The 24,694-nt window shown below is 40.8% G+C and overlaps 1 protein-coding gene across 1 annotated transcript in view; it reads right to left on the reverse strand.

Moving 5' to 3' along the window:
* cd276 (CD276 molecule) overlaps positions 1 to 24,694 on the reverse strand; it is an 80,610-nt gene that overhangs the window by 12,950 nt on the left and 42,966 nt on the right. The window contains exons 5-7 of the mRNA XM_039796101.1: positions 12,354 to 12,491; positions 8,837 to 8,878; positions 2,467 to 2,505 (exon numbers count right to left, since the gene is read on the reverse strand). Coding sequence (XP_039652035.1) covers positions 2,483 to 2,505; positions 8,837 to 8,878; positions 12,354 to 12,491 — 203 coding nt within the window. The 3' untranslated portion in view covers positions 2,467 to 2,482. The remainder of the gene's footprint in view (positions 1 to 2,466; positions 2,506 to 8,836; positions 8,879 to 12,353; positions 12,492 to 24,694) is intronic.

Raw genomic sequence — 24,694 nt, forward strand, 5'->3', positions numbered from 1 at the left:
CACACGGACACCAAATATACACAGTACATTAAATCTGTACTGCTTCTAAGTAAGCTTCTGTGGGGAATTTTAGGACAGGTTTCCCTTGTTAGTGGAATACATTTTAAATGGTCCTAAACAGCAGGAAATATTCACCAATAGCAACATTTCTCATTTTCTCATTCTCATCTCCCATTTTCTAACAAAAGACAAATCAGCTACAACATCCTGTTATCACACCACTATGGCGCCATAGTGACAAAACACTTATACAATATCTGTCAAATCAAAATTGATGGAGTGCCTCTAAAATGTCTCTAGAAATGTCAGCATCCAACATCAAAACATGTACAGTATGTCTCAACAAAAGAGAAAATTATTTTTCTCTTCAAAAAGATAAAGATTTGAACACAAAAATATCCTCTGCCCTTACAACTCCTGTCCTTTGTTGGTTACTCCACGGGAGCTTTCCCAAAATAGCTCCAAGGTTTTGGGCTTTCCTGGCCTATAGAGGTCCATGTGCTGGGTGCAGGGAGGTATATAGTGTCTGACACAGGCTGGCCATGGTCGAGTGAATATGAGGCCAGTGGGAGTGTCCCGTTCCTCTTCCCAATGGCCACAGGCACTGCCAGCACCCAGACTCCTATCACTTTCTGAAATGCTGCTGCTCTTGGTCCAGCTCAGCCTGCTACTAGAGCGGAGTCATTAAAAAATAGGGTCAACCTTCAGTCTGACAATGTAAGTGAGGAAAATACACCATCATCCTCACTCTCTGAGAAACAACTAGTTACCCAACATGGGTAAATAAAATGGGGGTGAATAGCAGCTAAAAGAGGGAGAACTGACCAGTCTTCACTGGCCAGGGGTCACTCATGGGTGAGTCAATGCACACTGCAGCAAAACGGTCCACCTCCACCTTTTCATGTGCCCAGCAGGAGCTAACACATAGAGATGGAGGTGAAGTGATATCAGGAGTCAAGAGAAGGAAAGTACTCCAAAGGTACCACATGTGGTATATATTCTTTGATGATTCCATGTACAATAACGTGACTGTACCATGAGGTTCCTCTGTTTGGTCACACCATTTCCTAGATTACGATAACAATTCTCCACATGTCCTACAGGGAGAATCCAGTTACTAATCTGTTTGTCTGTGTTCCCTGTTATCAAGACAGATAGTTCTGGGTCGTCTACTAATCCAGAACAGACTACAGTTCAAATCAAGCCAGCCAGTACCCAGATATATATCCAACTTGGAGCACCCTCCTGTCTTCCTCTTTAATATGGCGCAGACAGGATATATATACAGATATACAGGATATATATATAACAATCAATATCAACAGTCCATTTGAGATTAGCTTGCTCACCTTCCTAACCACCTTCTTCTACTGTGTGAGAAGTGGAACTGTCCATGGCACTGTATGTCTGAGCACAGTACAAAAAAAGAGTATACTTTGCCTTATTACTTAATATTATTGTTATTATTATTATTATTATTATTATTATTATTATTATTATTATGTATTCTTTAAAAAATCATCATTGAGCATAGAATCATACTGTAAAATATTCTTTGTGCTACTATAGGGGCCATTTTTATACTTTGCTTTGTTTCTATAGATTGTCCATATTTAAGACTGATGAAGTGTCACTCAATCAACAGTACTTTAACCGATACCATATTTTGGTGCATTTAAGATAGCTAATCAGACTGCAAGGTGGGGGGTTGTGATCATGCTGCAAGTCTTCTTGTCAACGAAAAAAGTAAAACTCCCACTGCAATATTTTAGCATGACAAAGTTAGTGACATTATCTGTTCAACCAATGGCAACAGGAAACAAAGAATATGTTACTACTTTGCAACTAGCAGAGAATGTCTCTCTCTCCTCCAATATATAATATATTTGAATGAGGTGTACTTACATGTCATGTTCAAGATTGGCCAAACAGCCACAAAAAACAGTGACACATTGAAAGTAGCAAAAGGATGCTATACTATACAACTTATTTTGTAAGGCTCACAAAATGGTCTGCTGCAGCTCATCACAAGCTGAAGTTGGCAGATTGAAAACTTCATGAAGATGAAACTGAATATGCATAGTTTCAGACAGACACGACTCAAACCTTAAATGTTTACCATTATTCAGACTCTTAAACTGGCTTTGAGCAGGCCAAGACATTTGTGTTTGCATGCCTGATAAAATGAAATAGATTTGTCATATCAGCCAGTGTACCTGTGATACCTAAAATCAAAATGTCAAGACTTCTCATATTCACGACTGTCTGCTGAATTAATGCAGCCTAACTAGCCTGATTACAGCAGCACTTACACATAATCTACAGAGGTACTGCGTCCTCCATTGCATTACTGCTGGGAACACCAGGCAATTGTGATAAGCAGAAAAAAGTGTGAAAACCGAGAGACATAAAGACACAGATGTAATTAAAGATATACATAGATATAAATATTGGAATTATACTCACATTTATTCTCTTGGCCTTAGCTTTTCAGTAGTGTCATGGCTGGAAAAAGAAAAAACAAACAAGAATGAATACTTAAACTCAAAGCATTGTATCATTTAAAGATCTGTAAGCAATACAACTACTGTAAAGTGGTCGTGCCAGCATCATCAACGTACAGTAACTATTGGCTCATGGGCCAAAGCATAATTTAAGGCTTGGTAGTTGTTATTGTGTCCCTTCTTCCTTCAGCATCCCTCCTCCTCCTCTGCCCAATCTCTGTGCACCAACCTTGCCATGGCTAACAGGAAGCAGAGGGCACAGCGCTTTATTTAATTAGTCACAGCAGCTGAGTGCTCATGTGGAACCAAACAGGGGAGGCAGATTGGGGTAGAGAGATGGATAGGCACTATCCCACCGGGCCTCGCTGTGCTGTCAGAGACGCGTAGATTACATGACAGAAGGGGGAATGAGGGGGAGGGGGGGTTGGATGGCAGGAGGATGTAAATGGTGTCTGTACAGGGGGATTCATCCCAGGAAAAGGATCGCCTTCACTCCTGTAGCACCCCTGTCGTCTCACAGAAGCACTCTTTACACTGTTACTTTTGTCTAATATGTAAACCAACCAGCAGTGGGATTGGCCTGTTATTGTGATGGCCAGCACTGCGTGGTTTGACTGATTTTATTAACTGTGACAACACTCATTATTTCAAATGATTTAGGCGCTGCTATTTTTTTTCTATCTCTTCTGACAATGATCGGGTAGGCCTTTTCCTTGCGGACCAGCAGATAACCTCTGACAGGATGCAAAAGTAGCTCAGTGTGCAGCACATATTTGATGAGTTCCTTCCTACTCAAGACAAAGGAGGGAAAAAAGGAGAGAAGAAAGTTTCTCAGCAACTGGCAATCTCCTTTTGGAATCTAACCTTTTCTCATGTTGAAGGTAAGCAATATATAGAAATAATATAAAAAAGCAAGCACAGAAAATAACCTATTTAGAAAATCCTGTTTTATTTAAAACCTATACATGTATATGATTCATGTGATAGGTTTATAATTCCTGTTATTATCCAACCAGTTACTTGGCCTTCAACACAAAAACATCATCTCTCAGGGTTCACACTTGGAGAAAACTACAACAGTACTAAACATTTAGCATACTGTATGGTGCAGAACCAGCAAGGAACATGAGTGCAGTGCTTGAGTATTGTGTGCGAAACTACTAAGCAATGGTGTGCTGGGAGCTCTTTTAATTAGCGCTCTTGAAGTTATCCAGTGACCCACATCTAATAATGAAGGCAACATGAATGTGCTATTTACATATATTTAGTCAGTAATGTGTGACCGCTGGGAGAGCCCAGTGGCTGAGTACTGTATGTGCTGCCAGTGAAAAGGGAGGGCATGTCAAACAGAGCTGCCTGGGAGCTGCTTTCCAAGGCCCTCTCAATTCAAACCATGTGGAATGGTATGTTAGTGACCAGCAGGTCCGTCAAACTGGGTTATGTTATAAGAATACGCTATGCAACTTTTCAATAAGCCTTGGTCTAGTACTGCCATGTGTCCAAGAATTTTCTTTTTCCATTATAACTCTACCATGTATAACCTATACTTTGTGGCTTAGGCTAGGCTTGTAAATGTATGTGTGTACATTAAATAAGAAAAACTAACTAACTCAAAGGTGTCCTCTGGAGTTTTTTGCAAAACATGTGTGCTGGATCTCAAGTAGAGATGGTCCGATACCATTTTTTGCTTCCCGATACTGATTCTGATACCTGAACTTGCGTATCGGCCGATACCGAGTACCGATCCGATACCAGTGTGTCATATATTTTATTATGTTTTAACAACTGTATACTACTATCCCTATATGGATGTGATATGATTTATATCTTTGTTGTCTGTCTGGGTCAGGTTTCTTTTATTATCCAGTTTGACAGTCTGTTATAACGGGAAAAATAACATAAATAAACTACTTTAACGTAGATTTTCTTTAGGGCTTTATTACGTGGTATCGGATCGGTGCATAAACTCCAGTACTTCCCGATACCGATACCAGCATTTTAGGCAGTATCGGAGCCGATACCAACACCATCTCTAATCTCAAGGATACTATTTCTTTCCATTTTCTTTCCATTTGCAAAGCCATTTTCAGAATATCTGAAATAGTGCATTGTTTACCCCAACCTGCTGCTCCAGATGGAACCATCTGAGAAAATGTCAATGGAAACTGTTTGGAAAAGGGCAGGCATTTAAAAAAAAAAAAATACCTGGAAGATGATTGGATGAACCATCTGTCTATCATGTCTGCTATTGTTTTTTTGAACGAATGTGATATGTGATTCCGCCGTTCTTGCGTGATCTCATGATATCGCGAGACTCCAGCTGCTGTGTAAGGTAAGTCTTCTTCCTCACTGCCGTTGTTGGCGCCTTGCTCAGTTTGTTGGTGCGTTACTGACACTTTTTTGTTGTTAATTATCCAATTCCCTACAATGCAGTTGTTATGGTTAAATGGACATGTAAAAACAATTTCCTACCTTTAGTCAAATTGACTGTATGTATGAATAATATTCCCTGAGGCAATAAAAAAAATATGCAATTTCAAGGAACATACTGAAATACTGAAACAACTTAATTCATTCACTCAAGAGGCATAGGGTGAATATTATGTTCCTTGCACATTACAGAGCTGTATTTCCATTGCTATGTGAATAACTCAATAGACAGGACAGAGGGGGGATATAATAAGCACAGAGGTGACTTTGACTCTGGTACAGCTGTCCTTGTTTCTGTCTGTCTGCTCAAGAGTCACCTTTACACAGAGCCTTTGCTAGCTAGCTTCTTACAATCATTTAGGGTGATGAGCTACTAGGCTTGAAGCTTTAATATGATTTTAGCCACTGTCATCCATCTTTCAGTGGTGGCCTTGGCATGAAGGAACCAGAATATGGTGAAGGGTGGGGCTTGTGCTATCAAGCTTTATAAGGCCCCATATTCCCTAAACTTCCACCTTCGCGGGACTTTGCCTCAGTTAAGAAGGGTTAATAAAACCGTTTTTCGCATGGAGCTCCCTTTTCAGATGGCGTGTCAAATCGTTCTTGCCGACAATTCTTTGTCTTTGAAAGAACTGGGTCACTGACTAACACTCTCTTCCAGGGCCTTGTTGCTAAGGCCTGACTCCTTGGAGTCCAGGATTTAGGGAGACAGGGGCTAGTGCACACAAACTAAAGCCAGCTTCTGACAGGAGGAGCTGCACTTGCGTGACTGCAGCCCCCTCTAAACAGCACATCATGCTCAGATTACTGAACACATTTCAGAAAGGAGGTGGGGAGCTGAGCGATGAAGCCAGCAAGAATTGTACACACTGCACATCTCTGCATGTGGATGTAGATAAGTGTTTAACAGTGTGTCTTTCTGTGTGTGGTGTGTGTGTCCTTTTGCATGTGTGTGCATGTGTAGACATGTTAGTGTGTATGAAGGGGTTGCTCGTGGCTTTAGCACCTGCAAATCAATTCAGAACTGTTTGTTAGACATTATTTGCCTCTGCTGTATAGGCAACAAAGGGATCCTTCCCCATTGCAAATGAATGAGCCCAGGTCCCTAGTTATCATTGGTAATTGTTAAAATCAGGCTGGCTTTGAATGGGGAGGTGCGCTCTCCTTTGGACAGCTCATTAAGATAACACACAAATGTGGCTCCCCATCATCCTGGGTTTATTAAAGTGGGGCTCATTTCAGCTCTTTTGTCTCATGCAGGAACCTCTGCCTTTGTCAGCGCAATTGGAGCCAGATGGCAAAACAAAGCTTCCTGTCTGGAGTGCTCACAGAGTGATCTCAGAAGGCAGAGCCATTAGCTTGACTTCACCAGCTCACCGCCCACAACGTCCCTTGGATCAACCAGGTGTATGGGCGATGACAAGAGGCAACAAGAGTGAGGGAGGCTGCAAGTTGCTGTCTTGTCGCTGGAGTACAGGCATACTACAGTCTCCCAGCTCTATTCTCTTTTGCCCTGCACCTTTAGCTAAAGCTGAACTATTAAGTATCACTAGTTGTGGGATGGCTGACCCTGCTCCTGGCTGCACAGATCTCTTTGAAACATTCATGAGCGAGGCATTAGAGAGTGAACGTCATTGTTCTGCTTCACTCAGAGACTCTCCTTCACCTCTCAGCTTATTAAAATCACATGGTATTAACTTTGCCGTTCACATAAAGGCTAAATAATTAAATCAGACTAAAGAAGGAGTTCAAATGAATAACTCTAATGACATTAATGCTTGAGGGAGAACTGCTCAGGACTGTGAGGGGTAGTCACTGAGGCTGGGCAGGCAGAAGAAGCTTGCTCTGCTTGCTAATGGCGAAATTAATTCTAGACTCATAAGGTCATAGTAAGCAAAATATCACATCACTCTTATCACAGAAAAAGAAGCACACACCTCTTTTGTCCTGGTCCACTAGCATTATGAAAAGCAAAAGATTAGTAGGCTACTGAGCAAAAAGTTACAGAATTAATTTGACATTTTGAGAAATACGCTCTATTTTCTTTCTTGCCAAGAGTTAGATGATGTCTGTATGTTAAATATAAACCTAGCAACCGGTTAACACACCGTAGCACAAAGTCTGGAAAAAAGGGGAACCAGCTGGCCTGGCTCTGTCTAAAGGTAAAACAAAATCAGCATCTCTAATGCTCACTAACGAACAAAACAAAACGGTTATATCTCATTTGTTTAAAGCGTACAAAAACAGAAGTGTGAAAACGACACATTGCAGCGTAATAGGGGACCTGGACCATTTCTTGCCCATTTTTCAACTTCCTGGAGTCATCGTCATGAGTTTGCTAGGCAACCAGCAGAAACTCCAGCTTCAGCTGAACTTTGTGTTTTTCTAATACAGTAAACTAAGTTGGTGAGAATGCTAAACATCAGCATGTTAGCCATGTCACTGTGAGCAAAGCGTTGGCATTTAGCCCAAAGCAATTTAGTCTCTTTAGTCTTTCCTCTGAAGCATATTACCTGCTAAATAGCATAACGTTACCATTGTCATTGTGAGCATGTCAGCATGCTGACATTAACATTTAGTCTGAAGCACCACTCTACTTTAGCAAATCCTCGCAGAGCCACTAGTGTGGCTGTAGACTCATCTTTATTTCCTTGTTTAAATGCTTGACTTTGAACAGTTGTGGAATGCCTCTTTACCAAAGGAACAACAGTTATAATATGGAACATAGCTCTTTCTTGGCATTTTCTTTGTAAAGTGATTCAAACTAGTTAGATTTGAAAGAATAGTGACTTGCCAAACTCTGTATAGCATTACGTGGTGCAAGGACTGTCACAGGTGTTGTCCATTTTGTTGGATGATTCATCATACAAATTCAAAGCAATGTATTCCAAGTGGCAATAACATGCATAACACATTTCAGCCAGGAATCAATTTGGCTTGGTAAACAGGATCATTTGAGTGCAGGACATGGCAGCACTATTGTTGGCATTTTGTGAAACTTGGAACTTGTGGAACTTGTTACCATTAAATTTATAGACCAGATAGATTTCACTGTTATAGCTGTAGCTTTGGGGGAACGTATAATGTAAAACAGCTTGTTGGCATCACTAAATTAGTGCGCCCATCTCCCCCTCTCTGCCTCAAACACTTACACTTACACACATACACACACACACACACACACACACACACACACACACACACACACACACACACACACACACACACACACACACACACACACACACACACACACACACACACACACACACACACACACACACACAGGAAGAGTTATGCCACTGGGTTGCTGTGTTGAACGGATTCAGTGCCTGAAGCTGGTCTCATTTCTCACGTGCACTCATGCTTCATCAGTGTTTACTTACACTTCAGTAAACAAACTTAACATTCAGTTACTTGTTCTGTTAGGTCCCTACCATCCTGCCACCTGGACTTCTTTTTAAAGTAGACTGTGGGTGATTTTTGTCTTATTTGATATTTTTGTAACAGTGATGCTTTGCACAGTTAATGTAAATAACATAACGAAACAATTCTAGATCAAGCTTGCAATGAGCTTTTGCACGTAAATGATTTGCACGGTCTGGTCTGCCTGCCCACTTCATCCACCCTTCAGTGGACAAAATGCACCGTTGCCTGTTCCTGGCAGTGTTTAAAGCCTTGCATGATTACAATGCTCAGAGTGCTGAATGCAAAACATTAAACATATTTCAAATTTGAATATCATTTTTGGCTGAAGGATGTGGAACTTTAACAAGTGGATGTTCAACAGTTTCCTGACCAGCTTTTGTCACAAGCAACCGCGCAGCAGTGCTAGCTAAAACGTACAGCAGGTCCCTCATGCATGCAGAGGCTGAGGCTTGACCAGGTGTGGATTTGCTGACCTGTCTTTGACTCCTCTTCTTCCAGTTCCTTGGCCTCTTCAGCTGTGGGGAGACAGAGGAGCCATTATCAGTGGGAGTCACAGTACAAAGGCAGGCACGCAATGCAGTCACTTCATCACAAGCCTATGGTGAGCTGATCCTTCACAGCTCAAAGGACAAGCTGTGGTGAGAGAGCTATGTGACAACGATGCTCCACACATTGGTACCCCCGCCACATCATAAACACAGAGCCATACCCACCCTTTAACATCCTATCCAGCCCTTTCGCAGAGACAGTAATCACATTAGGCTTTAGCTGCTGGCTCTCTGAAAACCCACTGTCAACAGAGTTAGGGAGCCAACCCAGTGATGGCTGTCACACTTACACACTTAAACACACACACACTCACACACACACACACACACACACACACGGCATACATGTGCGCACACACATGCAGGCTAAAAATAGTATTCAAGCGACTGATATTATTTTCTATGACACAGTTTTCACAGCAATCTGGGTTGAAATCCAATATTTAGTGTCTGATACATGATATTAAACTAATAATTAAACATAATTAAATGTCAAGGCAACACAATTAATTTGTCTATATTCCTATATGTTTGACTGATTTTCTTTGACTTTGACAGCGGACTATAAAACATGCTTTCCAGATTCAAAGCCTGTACTGTATATGCATATGTCTACCCACACCACATTCTTCAGTTTCTCTTCCTCAGTGTTATGTTGTATTTTGAAAACACATTTTATAAAATTACACATTTCTGTAGTATTCAAAGTATATATCCACATATTATGCAACATTATCATTAGTCAGAACACGATATGGCTTTGATCATATAGCTTAAGATTTTATATATACATACATATTGTATGTATGTATGTATGTGGTGTGACATTCATATACATGTGTGAGCCTGTTTACGTTCACTGCTTCATTCAACACCTCCAAATTGACCAACAGTCCCACCAATGTGGCAGCAGTAAAAAATACCTTGGGGGACAGGGATGTGATCGGAGAGCGAGGCTCATTTAAAGGCACCTTAAAGTAAGACGAGGGCATCCACAGGGTAGGGAGTGAGAACTGCTTCCCTTGTACATTGAGAGTGTTACAATTTTATGCCCCTATTGGCTGCATCCCAGATGTGTAGGGGTAAGAAGGAGGGCGGTTATGGCTTAAGCACAAAAGCTGGACAAACCACATAAAAAACGAAAGAGTCAGGGGAAAGGAAGCTACTCAGTGAAGCCAGAAGAGTGTTACTGTTCCTCATCATCCTCCCTTCTGTTTCCCCTACAGAAAACTGGTGCAGCACTGCTGCTGAATCTCTTCAAACACTGCTGTGACATCATGAGTGTTTCAAATGTAAGCAAAGGCCTCATAGTAAACCTATAGTACTAAACACACTGATAAGTGGGCCTGATTCATTCATTTTTGCACCCCAGAAACAGCAGAGCTTTCTTTTTAAAAACCCTTTTGCACACTAGGACATGAAGCTTAATGACAGCAGTGTTTGTGCTGCGTAGGTTTTTCAATTTATTTTCACTCCCTTTGACACAACTCTTGATGACAAAAATTAAACTTTTTTTGCTAATTTACAAAAACAAAACATGAGGAACAGCTTTTGTCTGCCAATATTTTGATCAGGGATTTTATAAATGTCTGTTTTTAGTGTTTGCTACATAGACTTAATTAAACATAGATGGAATTAAATCAATCTGTGTCTGTTATTTAACGTGAGTCACATGCACACAAAACGGGATCAATTAACAGCATTTGGTCTATGGTAAACCTGAGTGTGGTGCACATCTTTCACCCCTGTGAGACAGACACTATGGGAAACACTGCTTCCCTTGTGACTTTCATCTGTCACACCGGGGAGATCTGTCCCATGTCACCTACACAAGGTCTCCAAGCGTAAGTCTGATTAAATCATATGCTTATCTAAATGTTAAAATACGCTTTGGAGAAATGGAACCGCCGCACTGGATAGGTCACTGAAAGCATATATTAAATACATAGTCATCATGTATGGAAGGACAGAAGAGAGGGCTGAAAGAAAAACAATTATATCAGAGAAAACAGAACCATGCTGGTGTTGAGATACAACACTGCCCATGGAATTGAGCTTCCACAAGCTGCTCTGCTCTGCTGTGATACACATTCGGGTGCTCCACATACATTATGACAGGTAAGAAAAATGACTTACTCACTTCTGCAGTTGTACTGACCCTTCCACCCTCGCTACCCAGACACAGTGAAGAGAGAGTCAACTTCAATCTAGCCATACCCGGGAACCGCCATTAAAAGATAAGACAACCACAATTTGGTTGCACTTCTCTGCTTCCTGCCCTCAGCTCTGGATATGAGTATACCAATCCTATTTTAAAACCCTCCACATCTGTATTCATACAGTATCATTCTATCAGGAGTATAAGAGTCTGCATGATATGTGAATAAGTCAGCATTGCCATCAAAGACTTGCTGGCAGGGGACAGAATAAGACTTAACATTTCAATAAGGCGGACAGTGGATGACCACATAATCAATCCCGCCTTCGGTGTTAGGGCTGGAGGCAGGAAACGCAGCTTGTATTCTACCCTACTGAAGAAAAGCCGAGGAGCCTTATTTTCCCGTGGGAGGAACTGCATTATATTTCTCTCTTTCCATTTCATTTGATTTCATATGTTCCATGGAGCTATTTACTCTTTCCTCTGAGTCTGTGTCACTTCCATATTTATTTTTAAACCTCTGGGCCCTGGTGCAGACACTGGCTGACCTTTATTTAAATGTCTCCTCCTCTCTGAGCAGATCTCATTACAGCAGAGCTGGTGGCACTGCACTATCTATCTCATTTCAAAACTTTTTCTCTTTGCACTTGCGGCGATCCTCAGCCATTCCGCACAGCTAATTACTGGACCCAAGTAATGATGTTCCTCTTTGCTGAAGATATGTGTCCCACCATCCGAGATCCTGCCTATACACATTAAGCAGACTTCCCTCTGGATTCTCAATGTTCCTTGAGCAGTTAACATCTCATCACTGCTTTCTGCTTTATCTCTTTCTGCTCTCGTTGTACCTCCCACATGATCCAAGCAACATGTCGCAATTAAGCATATCATCTACTGAGCTTCTATGTGAAGAGTTTAAGGAGTCATTCTGCATTTTAATGAAGCCCTGAGAAGGGTTGAAAGGGCCTGGGAGCATGATAGGTTAGCATCCATTATTCAGCCAGTCCTTGAACTGTGTACGCAGCAGGCTAACACAGTCCAAGAAAAAAAACTTATTTTTTGTGCATATAGTTTGTTGTCACTGCTCTGAGATTTACATTTCATATTGCTCATAATGAAGGCAAGTCAGCCCAAAACATGCTTGTATCTAACCTTGAAGATTAAACATGGATTTTCAAGAGTGTCATCACCAATGAATTGTACCCCTAGTGAGAATATACACCGGTGCAGAATGTGCAGAGCCACCTCTCCCCTTCCCCCTTCTCTCTTTTCCATTCCCCCTACCTTCTCTCCTGGCCTCCTCGCAGCTCTCCTTGATCTTCCTGCGGCAGACAGCAGCCAGGGCAATGAGCAGCACCAGCAGACACACGGCCAGGCCAACGGTTACCCACAGAGCCACCGGGGGGAACGCGATGTTCTGACCTGAAGCAAAGAGCAGAGGGGGAGGGGGGCAGAGAAGGGAGAGCCTCATTATTCACTCTTGCAGAGCTAAAATAAGAGCACAACTGTCACGGCTGTATCCATCACCATTTGACACTTTTGCTGTGTGAGTTCATTGTCAATAAATCCTGAATTATCGAGACTGCAGAACATGAAGCACAACAATGACGACACTGATGGCGATTATTGCCATCATCATCATCATCATCATCATCATCATCATCATCATCATCATCATCATCATCATCATCTCCGTCATCATCGTCGGACTCATATCATCTCCGTATAAGGTCTGACTTTCAGAAAACATTGGGACTGTCAGAGAAAACCGAAGAGTCTGAACCTTTGCTTAATGTGAACGGAGTCAGTGCTTCTTTACTAGTGTCCAATTAAGACACTTGAGTCATTCACTTGAGTCCAGATGGCAGATAGCTAAGCAGTCGCACAAGACTGTGTTGTTGTTTCACTCGAACAGCATTGGCACAGCATTAAGAGGATGTTGGCGCTAACTAACCCACCCCCTTCCTTCTGCTACGCATTGCTCAGACGTCTGAAGTTCTGATGCGTTTGCTTTAATACTCTATAACTTCTTAATGTCTATAATGTAATTTTCACTCTGAACGGGAATTAAATGCCAATATTCAGTGAGATATAAATATGCACGGTACATATTTTGATACAACATTTTGATCTTTTTGACAAGTACAATGAAAGCATATCTTTCGGACAACACTATACATTGAAATTATTTTGAATACAATTAGACATCAAAATGAGTGGCAGTAGGTTGGCAAACTGCAAACTGATGAGGAGGAATAAAAACTGGTCAGCAGGACAAAAAAAGATATCAGAGACACAGCCAAATTTCCCTGGGGTATTCAAAGTGAACAGAGGGAGAAGAAAGGAAAACAGCCGAGCCACTAAATAGCTGTGAGCCTGGCTGTAGCACAAACAGGCCTCCCTCAGAGACTGTCCGCTCTGGGCAGATAATAATAATAATAAAAAAAAAAGACTGAAAAATGACTGGCATTGGAAAGAGGAAATGATGAAGCATCTGTAAGGACTTGGCATCTACTATGCAGACAGGCAGACAGGCTATAATACAGCCCAGCCAAGATGGAGGGCAAATAGAGGCGTCCTTTTGGAGGCGATCAATTCTCAGATGGAAAGCCAGTCCATCTGATGGTGAGAAGCAAATGTACCTGATTGTCCTATGAAACGGAGTTAATGAAAGGCCACAGAGGGCCATAGTGAGGAGGACGAGGAGGGACCTGTACTCATCATGATAGAAAATGGTCATTTGAAAAACTCAGTTCAGCCTTCATTCTGCTGTTGTTTTTAGCCATATCTTTGGAGATGACAATGCCAATCTGTCTGTTGGTCAGACTACCACTTTGGTCCAGACTAATACATCTCAACATCTATTGGATTGATTGCCATAAAACTTTGTATAGACATTCATGGTTTCAAGAACATAAAGCCTATGACCTTGATGATCCCCTGACTTTTCTTCTAGCCCCAACATGAGGTATATATTTGTTGAAATGAACAACTATTGGACAGATTCCTACGCAAGTTGGATTAATTGCATTCTTAATATAGTTATTAAATACCTGCAAAATTAATGACATCCCCATCAGCTATGTTAGCATCGGCATTGTGAGCATGGTTGCATGGTGACATTAGCATTTAGCTCAAAGCCACACTGTGCTAAGTACAGGCTGTTATTGGCACACACACAACCAGGACAAAACAAACATCCAAGGGTGAAGAAGAAGGGTGATTTACATGAAGACGGCAATGGAAATGTCTTACTGGATTGGTGATGACATTAATATTTAGCCCCACAGAGCTGGTAGGATGGCTGCAGATTATTAGTCTTACTACTCCTTGGTTAAATGGCAGTAAAAGATTAAAAAGAATGCCTCCGATATAATATAGAGACTGTTATAGAGGCAGATATTAATGTATATTACATGTTATACATTCCATGCAATTTAATGATCTAATTTTAAGGTCACCATAGTCACCATATATTTCAAGAGAGTCCCTTGAGACACAAGGCACTTTTAAGACTCTCTGGTACTGCTACTGCAAAGCAAGAAAGGATAAAATCTGGAAAGTCAATCTTGTCATTTTGATGAAGCTGCGTATGCCTCCCCAGGCTAGTCATGACTGATGATGCTCTGGCTCGCTGTCCACCGAGCCCTTCACTCTGTTATATTTAAAGAATGACCATCTGAGAGCCACTTCGTACTAACAGCAAAACCACAAAACATGTATAAAAGAGAAATAATCATAAACAAGCTGTTTACGTCTTTTAAGTCAGAAAAGTAACAAATGTGTCTAGCTCTTTGCGACGAGTACAGAAGCTTTGCTCTTTGTTTCCATAGTCTTTCTCATTGTCTTTATTCGCACACCTTCCCACCACACTCTCCCTCCCTCAAGGCAGACTGATAAAGACAAATGCCATAGTCGGCTATCATTGCTACGCCGGGGCCCAAAGGGCTCCAGGATCATATTTTTCTTTTTCTCTTGTTTGATGATGTGATTTTGTTTTCTTCAGAAATAGATTTGTCTCTAATGGCTCTGTTTACCTATCCTCTCTTTCCCCTTTTCCCTATTCCCTCTGTGCAAGGGTAAGGATGGAGTGCTTTGGGCTGCACTGTCACATTACCTAGAGTCTGCAGACTTGAGAGCTGCACCAAACAGGGCAAACTTCACTTCACACACTTGATGTTTTCTAGATACTGTGAATGTGTAGTACACATCAGAATACACATCAAAATAGTGGCAGGGGGTCTATAACAAACTGACATGATAAGATAGAGAATGAAACAAGACAATCATAATAACCAATTTAAATGCCACACACTCACCAGGATTCATGTCTGTATTTACTTCCTTCCAATTTTGCTGATGCAAATACTCAATGTCAGTTGACTAGTAAACATAAAATAGGGGCTAGGTATGTACCCTGTCAGTGTACATAAAATTACACTATAGATTTAGATCTTTTCATTTTTTTGTCATATAATTTACTACAACGTGAAAGCATGACATTCTGCACATATCAGCACATTCAAACCGTGTGCAGCATTTATGAATTTTGCTTTTATTGGAGTCTATATGTTTGATGTGTGTCAGGAAAACTGCATGTGGTAACATTTGCATTTTGGCACTGTCAGCAGCCATATGTAGTGGTTACAGTTGCTGCCACCATTTTCCATGAACCCTTCCCCATTGCCTTATTGTGACATCACACATCTACAGTGATTATTTTCATTTATATATCAATCATTTTTGGAAATATACAATACTAACGTGTGGAGGTCACATCTGTCTCATACATTACTGATAGATTCAGTAGGTGGACACAATTACGGGAACACCTGCACAATACATTGCAAATCCAATAGAATAGCCTACTTAAAATGTTTAGATTTTATTAAAACTGTCCGCATGGCATTGAGTCAACACTATGGTAGTTTTGAAGGCTATAAAATTGTGCTGTCGTATTATGTTCTATTATATCGTACATACAATGTGATGTGTTACTGTCTTCATCCCTTGCAGCGTTTTTTTGCTTTTGAGCACTATCAAACTGATAAAAATGATAAACAATGAAAGGGTACAACTGGTAGCTACAAATGCACCTTCAATTAATGTTTGCAACATTTTTTACAGGTTATATCGACCACACCTGGAGCGCATCCTCTACTATTACTTCTTATCGGTGGTGCTTCACCGTAGGTGTTTTGTGTATCATAGGAGGCCACAGCAGACTGCTATAGTAAAAATAGATATTTAATGGGAGCAGGCAAGAGTATGATAAAACACCACCTCCATATGGAGCCTCTAACACAGGGAACATCACCAGTGAGAAATGAGGCTCCCTTAGTCTCTGGAAGACACTATTGGGGACTCGCGAGGGGCCAGCTTAGATATTGTTTGGGCATCAGTGAATGTGAGAGCCAAGATTTGCAGGCATTTTTACAAGCCTGAGTGTTTTCTCACCAGCACCTTTGGTGGAATAAAGTGCTCCTAAGACTCCCTTGTCTGTCATCTTGGTTCTGCAACGGGAAGACAGTGGAGATCAAAGCTGCTTTCTCTCCAACTGTCAGCCCAGTTTTACCTGCCTAGAAGAAACCTAGCCTCTTAAGCTGTGACCAAAGGAGAATAATGTCCCTTGACAGAAGGATGGCTTCAGGCTAAAAAGAGCCTCAAGGCTCATTGTAGACAAGCTGGAGGGATGAGGAAGAGGAGAGGAAGAGTCCATTAGGTTTTTCTTTCATTGTCAGGATGAACAACCTGACCTTATTCTGACTGGTTGTGAAAATAGAGGAAGAGAGAGGGGGGACCTGTAGAGGAGGAGTGTTGATCAGAGAAAAGCGAGGTGGACTAGGGGCTAGCCCAGGGGTTGAGCAGCAGTAGGGCCCAGCCCTGCTGGAGGGCCTATACAGCCCTGGAGACCACAGAGGCACAGCCAGGCCCAGAACTCGAAATAGGCTTATATATCTCTCTAACAATGAGTCACATGGCAGGGATAAAGACATTCATTCAGACAATACAGTAAGGCTGGGAAGAAACAGTAGAGTGAATGAGATATAAAACTCAGTGAGACAAAACAGGAGCTCACGCTTAAATCATATTCACCCAACACTGGCGAGATGATTGATGCATACTACCTCAGCGAGTGCAAGCAGCTCGCAGACATTGGTGATTTAAACTTCTTTATTCAGTTTCTGTGTAGCGCCGCCGATCTCACAGGAAAGAGATTGGCAGAAACAATAACAACGGTGCTAATGGAAAGAAGATGGCCTCTGTGTCAGAGGACACGGATTAGCCAGAATGAAAAACATGAGCATGAATATTAGCATTACATTGAACGAATGACTTTGAATTTGTTTCAGCTTCAGTTTCAATTACCAGCCTTTATTATCAACCTCGAAGGCGTCCATCTATCAAAACCTCTGAACCCTTCCCCATTCAGCCAACATGAAAAGCCTGTGACCACACAGACACACCAGCTGTTCTTGCAATATTTCTAGGAAACACCTGTCCTCTCTGGGAGAGGACAAGAAGCTCACTTGTAGAGAGAAAACTTGGCAAACTGAGATGGATGGCGACAGGTTTTTGTCCTGTCAGCATCTTTGCTCTGAGCCTTCTCTCCTCTTTTTTTGCATTTCAATAAATTGCTTTTCAGCAAGATGCTACCTCGGTGTCTTATTGGCATGCAGGGAGGCAATGTGCTCGTCTCTAGGACGACCTAGCGCCCATTTACTTACACAATTTGTCTGACATTATTGCCCTTCCCTTGACGCCATGGGCTCGTGGCAAACACAAGTGTATGACGTGCACATTAAAACAGAGTAATGGCTCTGCATTTATAGGAATAACGTTTCTAACAGCCCTCTTTCTTTCCTCAGCGGGAGAACTATAAAAGCCATCTGGTAGTGGTGGGGAAAGTGGTGGAGGGTAAGCGGGTGTGAGTAAGGTGGATGAGTTAGTGAGTCAGTGAAGGTTGGAGGGATGGGGTAAGCGGTTGAGTGACCAAGCGACCCAAGAAGGGGAAATAAAGAGCGGATGAATGAATTTGGGGTTGTGGGTTCGCCAGCAAGCAGTGCTGGTAACTATGTGAATGCAGGACTGGGTTGGAATCACAGGTTTTATGGTATTAGTCCACCCTCAACTCAAAAGCTGTCTCTCAGAGACGTCAGGCTGCTACTGACCTTTCTTCAGTGAAAAGTTGGCTCACAGTCCAGAGGTACTCTGACTATGCTGCAGCACTATGGATTTAGAATGATGAGTTGGTGTGTGGTAAATCAGACTTTAATCTGATTGATCCACAGGTGAATATTCTTTGCCACCCACCCACAATACTAAGAAAGGTTACAATGAGACAAAGAGACAGACTGAACTTGAGCAGGATATTGATTTGGATCATTGTGGCTTGCTCATACAAAACAAGAAAATGGGGCGGTTGGAACATGATAAGTTTCTTAGTAATACAAAAGTAAGTTACCAGTGTAAATCAGGGGTATCTGGATGTCTGTGAAAGGCATTTACAAAGGCAGCAACATATTTTAAACATCACAGATGGTTACTGAATATCACTTAAAAATTCAAACCTTTCCAGAATTTGGCTGTGACACAAAAAAAGAAAAAAATCTCCCACTGAAAGCCAAAGTGCCGGATAACCAGGCATGAAAAGCTTGCTGAAAATACATCGGTATCAGCATACCTCAGTCGATTGATCAATAGATAAGTATAACAATAAATTGCACTACAGAAATGACAAAGATATGTTTGTGATCAAATGGTTTATGCTGTAAGAAAGGTTAAAAAGGTTTGTATTAACATGTACATGATGAAAATTAGATTATTGTTAGAATGAATTGTTACTGAGATAACATTTTAATAACATTGTAACAAACGTAGCAGAGCTACCTTAAATGAGATTGATCTTACACATTTTAGCAACAATGAAATGCTACCACTCCATTATTTTGTCTTCATATTATATATTGCCTTCATATTAATATAACGTACAGCGTGAAGGACTGCCAGAGGTTAAATAAAAAATAAAAAAAATGACAGCAGACTGCCATTGACCTTTTATAAAAGCCATGGTGACTGATTAGAATGTGTTTGATTTTTGTGTTTTATAATGGGTTCATAACAATATGAAGTTGTCTGAGTATTTAAAATGTGTCAATACAATATTTCTTCTTCCAAAACACAGAGTCACAGTGAAGCTAATTATTTCTATTTATATTATTAATACAATGAATATTATATCGGGTAGTTGGGTGAAACAATGTGTTTTAATTTATGTTGATAAATCAGGTCCCAGACCAAAAAAACAAAGAATGGCATGGCAATTTATGATTGCTTTTATAGAACGCAAATAATGCTAATAACTTTATGACCTGAATGATCATACTGATAAGTTAGTATCAGAGGCTTGCTACTTGAAACATCAAGCTGCAACCATATGGCTGCAACACATGGTAAGCTAGTTGAGCGAGTTGTACAATAAGTTATCGCCATACATAACTTTGCGCCAAAGATTGAGGTCTTTTTAATCCGATATCTGTGGTGTATGTGGTGATGTCAGGTGTGTATTCCCAACTCTGAGATTATAATAGGCTGTGTGAACTGATCTAGACTGCGACCTTTGATTTAGCAAAAAGACAGCAACTACAGTACAACCAGAAAACAGGAAATGGAACAAACTAAAAAATGGGTGTGCCGCATAAGGTCCATAGGGGATGAGTATATCTAATATTCAAAGTATAGGTTGTGGGTGGAGTATTTCTTTAGGATGGACGACTTTCATAGTGCCATAAAAGCAACTGTCAGAAAGCTTTTTGTGTATTACTACAGTACACAACCAGCACAACAGTCACTGATTTGTCTGGGAGGAAAGCAGGGCGAAACTAAGTCACAGGTATATTCAAAGGGATGATTTCAAGTCTTACTCAGATATGCCAGGGGCAAGGTTAGAGTGGGTTTTCTCATCTTTACAGTTGAAGGTAATCCCATACCCAATAGACAGGCTAATTAACTGAATATACAGCTTAGAGCCAACTGCATGGTTGTCGTGTTTGGAAGGCAGAGGCTACGTTACAGGCAGGGAGGTGTAAGAATGTGTAACAGATCAGTGCTGGAATATATAAACAATGGCCTGGGGTAGAGGTGGGCAGTAAAACCAAAATAAACTTCACACCAGTGGAGATACGTGCCCTGATGTGGATTTGGCTACACGATTTGTCCTGGTACAAAATTAATTTTAAATGTCACATCAAATTGCACTGCGAGCATCAGCCCACTGCATGTTAACCAGTGGGCATACCCTACCCTTTTACATTAAAACAAACGCACATTTGCATGCTACGAAAAGGGATGGCGAAGAAATGGAGTCGGACAGCTCAATAGAGACCGGAGCAAATCATTAGGAAACATGTCAACAAGGAATATCCCCAAACTGTGGTCCAGCTCTGACACACGTAGCACTGTCGGAAAAAGAAAAAACCCAACACACTGTTGCCAATTTTCCTGTACTAATGATGAGACAAGTCAGACGTGGAAGACATGGTGAAAACATAGGATCCATGGTATATAAAACAAACATTAATTTCGCCCAAAATAAAATCCTGAACTTGAAGCAAATGCATCTACACACGCACGCAGACAATACTGTCTCACAACCGGCCTCCCCACCTCATCTAACACCGGCCGGGCGAGCTCTCTCTCAACGTCTCCCATGTCCCTCCCAGCCCCACTGGGGCCTCAATTAAAAACTCCTCTGATGTCTAGTAACTGACAGAGACTCCATCACTTCCACACATCCCTCTCCACTGAGAGTGGCATTAAGATGTTGGAGGCAGAGTGGACTATTGATTTTCTTCTTCTTTTTTTTCTTTGGTTGCACCATTTCTTCGCTAGGCAATCTTTGCAATGCAGGTGGAACTTGGGTGCAATACTCAGTTTACAACATTGTGTTTGTGTCTACATTTTTAATTAGCTTTAAAGCAAGAGCTGCCTGTGAGATGCTGAGGATGTGTAGGAGAGAATCACTAGTGACAGCTATCAGTAACAAAACAGACTATCTGGCTAGTTGGTAATGCCAAGTAGAGGAGCTGAGAGCAGAGTGACAAGGACAAATAGCTATGGAAGGATTAAAGAGTCATTTAAAACAAAGCGTATGCATTGATCCTGCTAAACAAACCCATTCTTGACCTGAGCTACATCTGGTTCCTTTTAAAGCAGTAATAATATATATATATATATTTTTTAGCCCTGTGGTGCATTGCAATAAGCTAAAAAAACAACACTGACATATTATCATCTAAACAAGCTGTCATGTTAACAAACGGTTACCTATTACACAACGTTTCACTTCCAGGATTGCTCAGGTGCCGCCGAATGTCCCTCATTTAGACCAGATGACCGTTACCTTTGGCTTTCTTTGTGTTGGAATTTTAAACTCTGGTTGATTTATGAGGATTATGGTTCACTGCTCCTCAGATCTCTGCAGGGTAAATCCAGACAGCTAGCTAGACTATCTGTCCAATCTGAGTTTTCTGTTGCATGACTAAAACAACCTTTGAACGTACACATGTTCCACCAAAACAAGTTCCTTCCCGAGGCTATTTTGCAGAGGCGCCGTTGCTCCGTACGGCACTTAGCGCCACCCAAGACGATTGTGATTGGTTTAAAGAAATGCCAATAAACCAGAGCACGTTTTTCTACCATCCCGGAATGCTGTGTGGACTAGCCAGACCCTCCTCCACAGCGCTGTGGAGGAGGGTCAAAGGGAAAAAGCGAGACTAACGGTTACCTATTTACACATCCAGACGACAGAGTAATATCACCATTCATATGCAGTTGTGTTTCTTGCCACCCGGACAAATGTAAGTCTAATTTTTTAAATCTCCTTTTAGCTCTGTTTTGGTCTTGACCAACTCCTGAGAGAAATATCTTTAGCTCTTTAATGCTCCACTGCTCAACAGCAGTCATTTGGTGCTAGACATGTACTGCCTGCTGCTGGAAGTGACACGGATGAGAGGTGTGAGACCCAACCAAACAGTAAAACTGTGGGCCACAAACCCAATACAATGAGCTGAAAGTCGCAAAAATGGTCTGTAGAGCTGAGGATGACTGCATTGTGAGGTAATCATTCTGTGTGGGTTTGTTACTACAAGCAAATATTTTCACATTATATTCATTCATTCCACTGTCAATATAAAATATATTGATTAGTGCACTTTAAACTGTGATATTGATCCTGCGTCATTATTTTATCAGTGCAAATTCACAAGCTGCTAGTGGCAAATGACTTTAAGTGATAAAACGCACAGATAAAAACAATAACAGGTCTCATTACACAAACTTCAATTAAATAAAGACAGTACAACAACTCCACAGCTCATTCCAATGGCTCATTGCACCAAGAACAAACTGCAGCTTGAAACTCTCTGCAGACAGTCTGTGAAGTACACACCTATTGATGAAACAACTCCTGTGTTACATCAGTATAGTGTGAAGTGGGTGAGAAATATCACCCAGGGTATGAACTTTAACATGACACTTATTGAACCATCCATTCAAGTGTTCATTTAAGTCAGGAACACACCCAGTAGTTGCACTACCTTTTGTAATAGTCTTTCACGTTTGTTTTCTGTCTCTTTAGATTGCTATGAATCTGTAATGGGACAGCTGACAGCATCAACACTTAGTCATTGTATCCAGTGTGCTCTAGTTATACAATCTCTTGCAAAACTTTTATTTATTTATTTATTTTTACAGCCATAGTTGATTTTGTCTGATTTAAAGTACCAATGTTTGTTTATGAGTAAACAAAGCTATAGCTAAAATCCACATGAACTGCTGCTGCTTACAGGATAACATCTGAATACAAAATTACAGGATATACGATTAACCCTATATTAAAAGGCAATGCAAGCTCTATCCAAAACATTAAAGAACTGCCTTCAAAGAGTGCAAGTTCTTAGTATGCTTCCCCTTCTGCAGTATTACTAGGAGAATATATAATGACAGATTTTTTTAAAAGACATGCCTCTGTATGTCTTTGCCTAGGGCTCTCATTATAAAACAGCATTTCTCATTTTCCTCTGCTGCAGTCTTTGGTGGTTACTGGAGAGACAGATGAATATTCTGAAAGCATTGGAGATAGGCCGAGCTCAGAGTTTGAAGCAGGTTAGCTCAATCCTGTTTCTCAAGAACAAACCCTCTTCACATAATTGCACTGTAATTTGCTTAGTTTGAATGCGAATATATACAAACACTCTTGGAACCACGCAGCTGTTGCCTTCAGGGAGGTCAGAGGACAGGTTTAGCTATTTAATAACACCACTAACACTCTTGTTGCTAACAGGGATACAGTGTCTTATTTGAGAACATTTCTCAGGGCAGATCGTTAAACAGCAAGAGGCTTCAAACTCTTTTCCTATCATCACTCTTCTGCTCAAAGAAACTGCAGAATGTATTACGAGCGGTGTGTGCATGTTTGTGGGAGAAGACATCTAATAAAATGCCTAGCTTACACAAAGCATAGTTTAGAAACCATGAATACAGTATGGTTCATACCATACAATGGCAATGTATAATCATTTTATTATATCTAATTTAACTTTTACAGTCTGATTAGTACCTTTACAGCTGCATGGAGAGACTTAACATAGCTTTGTTACACATTGATATTTGTGCATTACCCTGTAGCTTAAATAAATGACTGCAATCTAGAAGCGAGCACTTGTGATATCAAGTGATTAAAAAGAGACATTTCAAAGATTTTAGGCTTTTAAGCGCTGAAACAACTTTCCAATGTCCATTACGGGCTGAGCTGGATCAATACAACTCCTCTTAGAAAATCGAGTCATTCACTGAGTTTATATCATAAAACAGTTTATTCACTTAGTTTTGACTGAGTGTGTTTGAAGTTCTTGTAAAATACCATGCAACTAAATCACCAGTCAAAGAGGTAAAAGCATCATTTATTACAGATATTACATTAAAATGTAACATTTATGGCAAATTTACATTATTTTTTTTATTGCAGTCATTTATTTGCAAAAAGCTACTCAGAGCTGTGCCATGACAGTTTTTTTTAGAAGAGTCCCTAACAATGCCTCTAAGCTGTTCCAAAATCACTGTCAAGTACAGCTTCTCATGGCTTACTGCTTAAATATATGTTGTCTCCTTCCAGCACTTTTAAAATATGATATCTTGGACAGACTGAAAAAGTGACTCTGTAAATCTCTCTCTCAGAGGAATGTAGCTAATCACAGTCTCACAACTTGTGTGTAGCTAAGTCATTTAGCCTGAGAAAATGCTCAGCCGCCGGCTGATAAAGAAGTCAGGGACAATATGTTCATACCAATGTCCCACAAGGGTAGTACTTTCCACAAAATTAATACATTATGACTAAAACAAGGCGACCTAATGCACAAATAAGGATTTTTATTCTCTCATTTGCCATAAGATATGTACAATGAGGGCTTAGAGCAATGCTAGTAGGTTCTGAAAAAGTCTAAGAGAACGATTAAACCTGACATTGATCAACTGATCAAGTGTCTAATGATAATCAAAATGTCAACAAATAAATAAATGATAAAGACTGCTATAGCCTTAAATAGATGAATACAGAAAATCATAGG

Source organism: Perca fluviatilis, chromosome 3 (genome assembly GCF_010015445.1).
Source record: "Perca fluviatilis chromosome 3, GENO_Pfluv_1.0, whole genome shotgun sequence".
Classification (NCBI taxonomy): domain Eukaryota; kingdom Metazoa; phylum Chordata; class Actinopteri; order Perciformes; family Percidae; genus Perca; species Perca fluviatilis.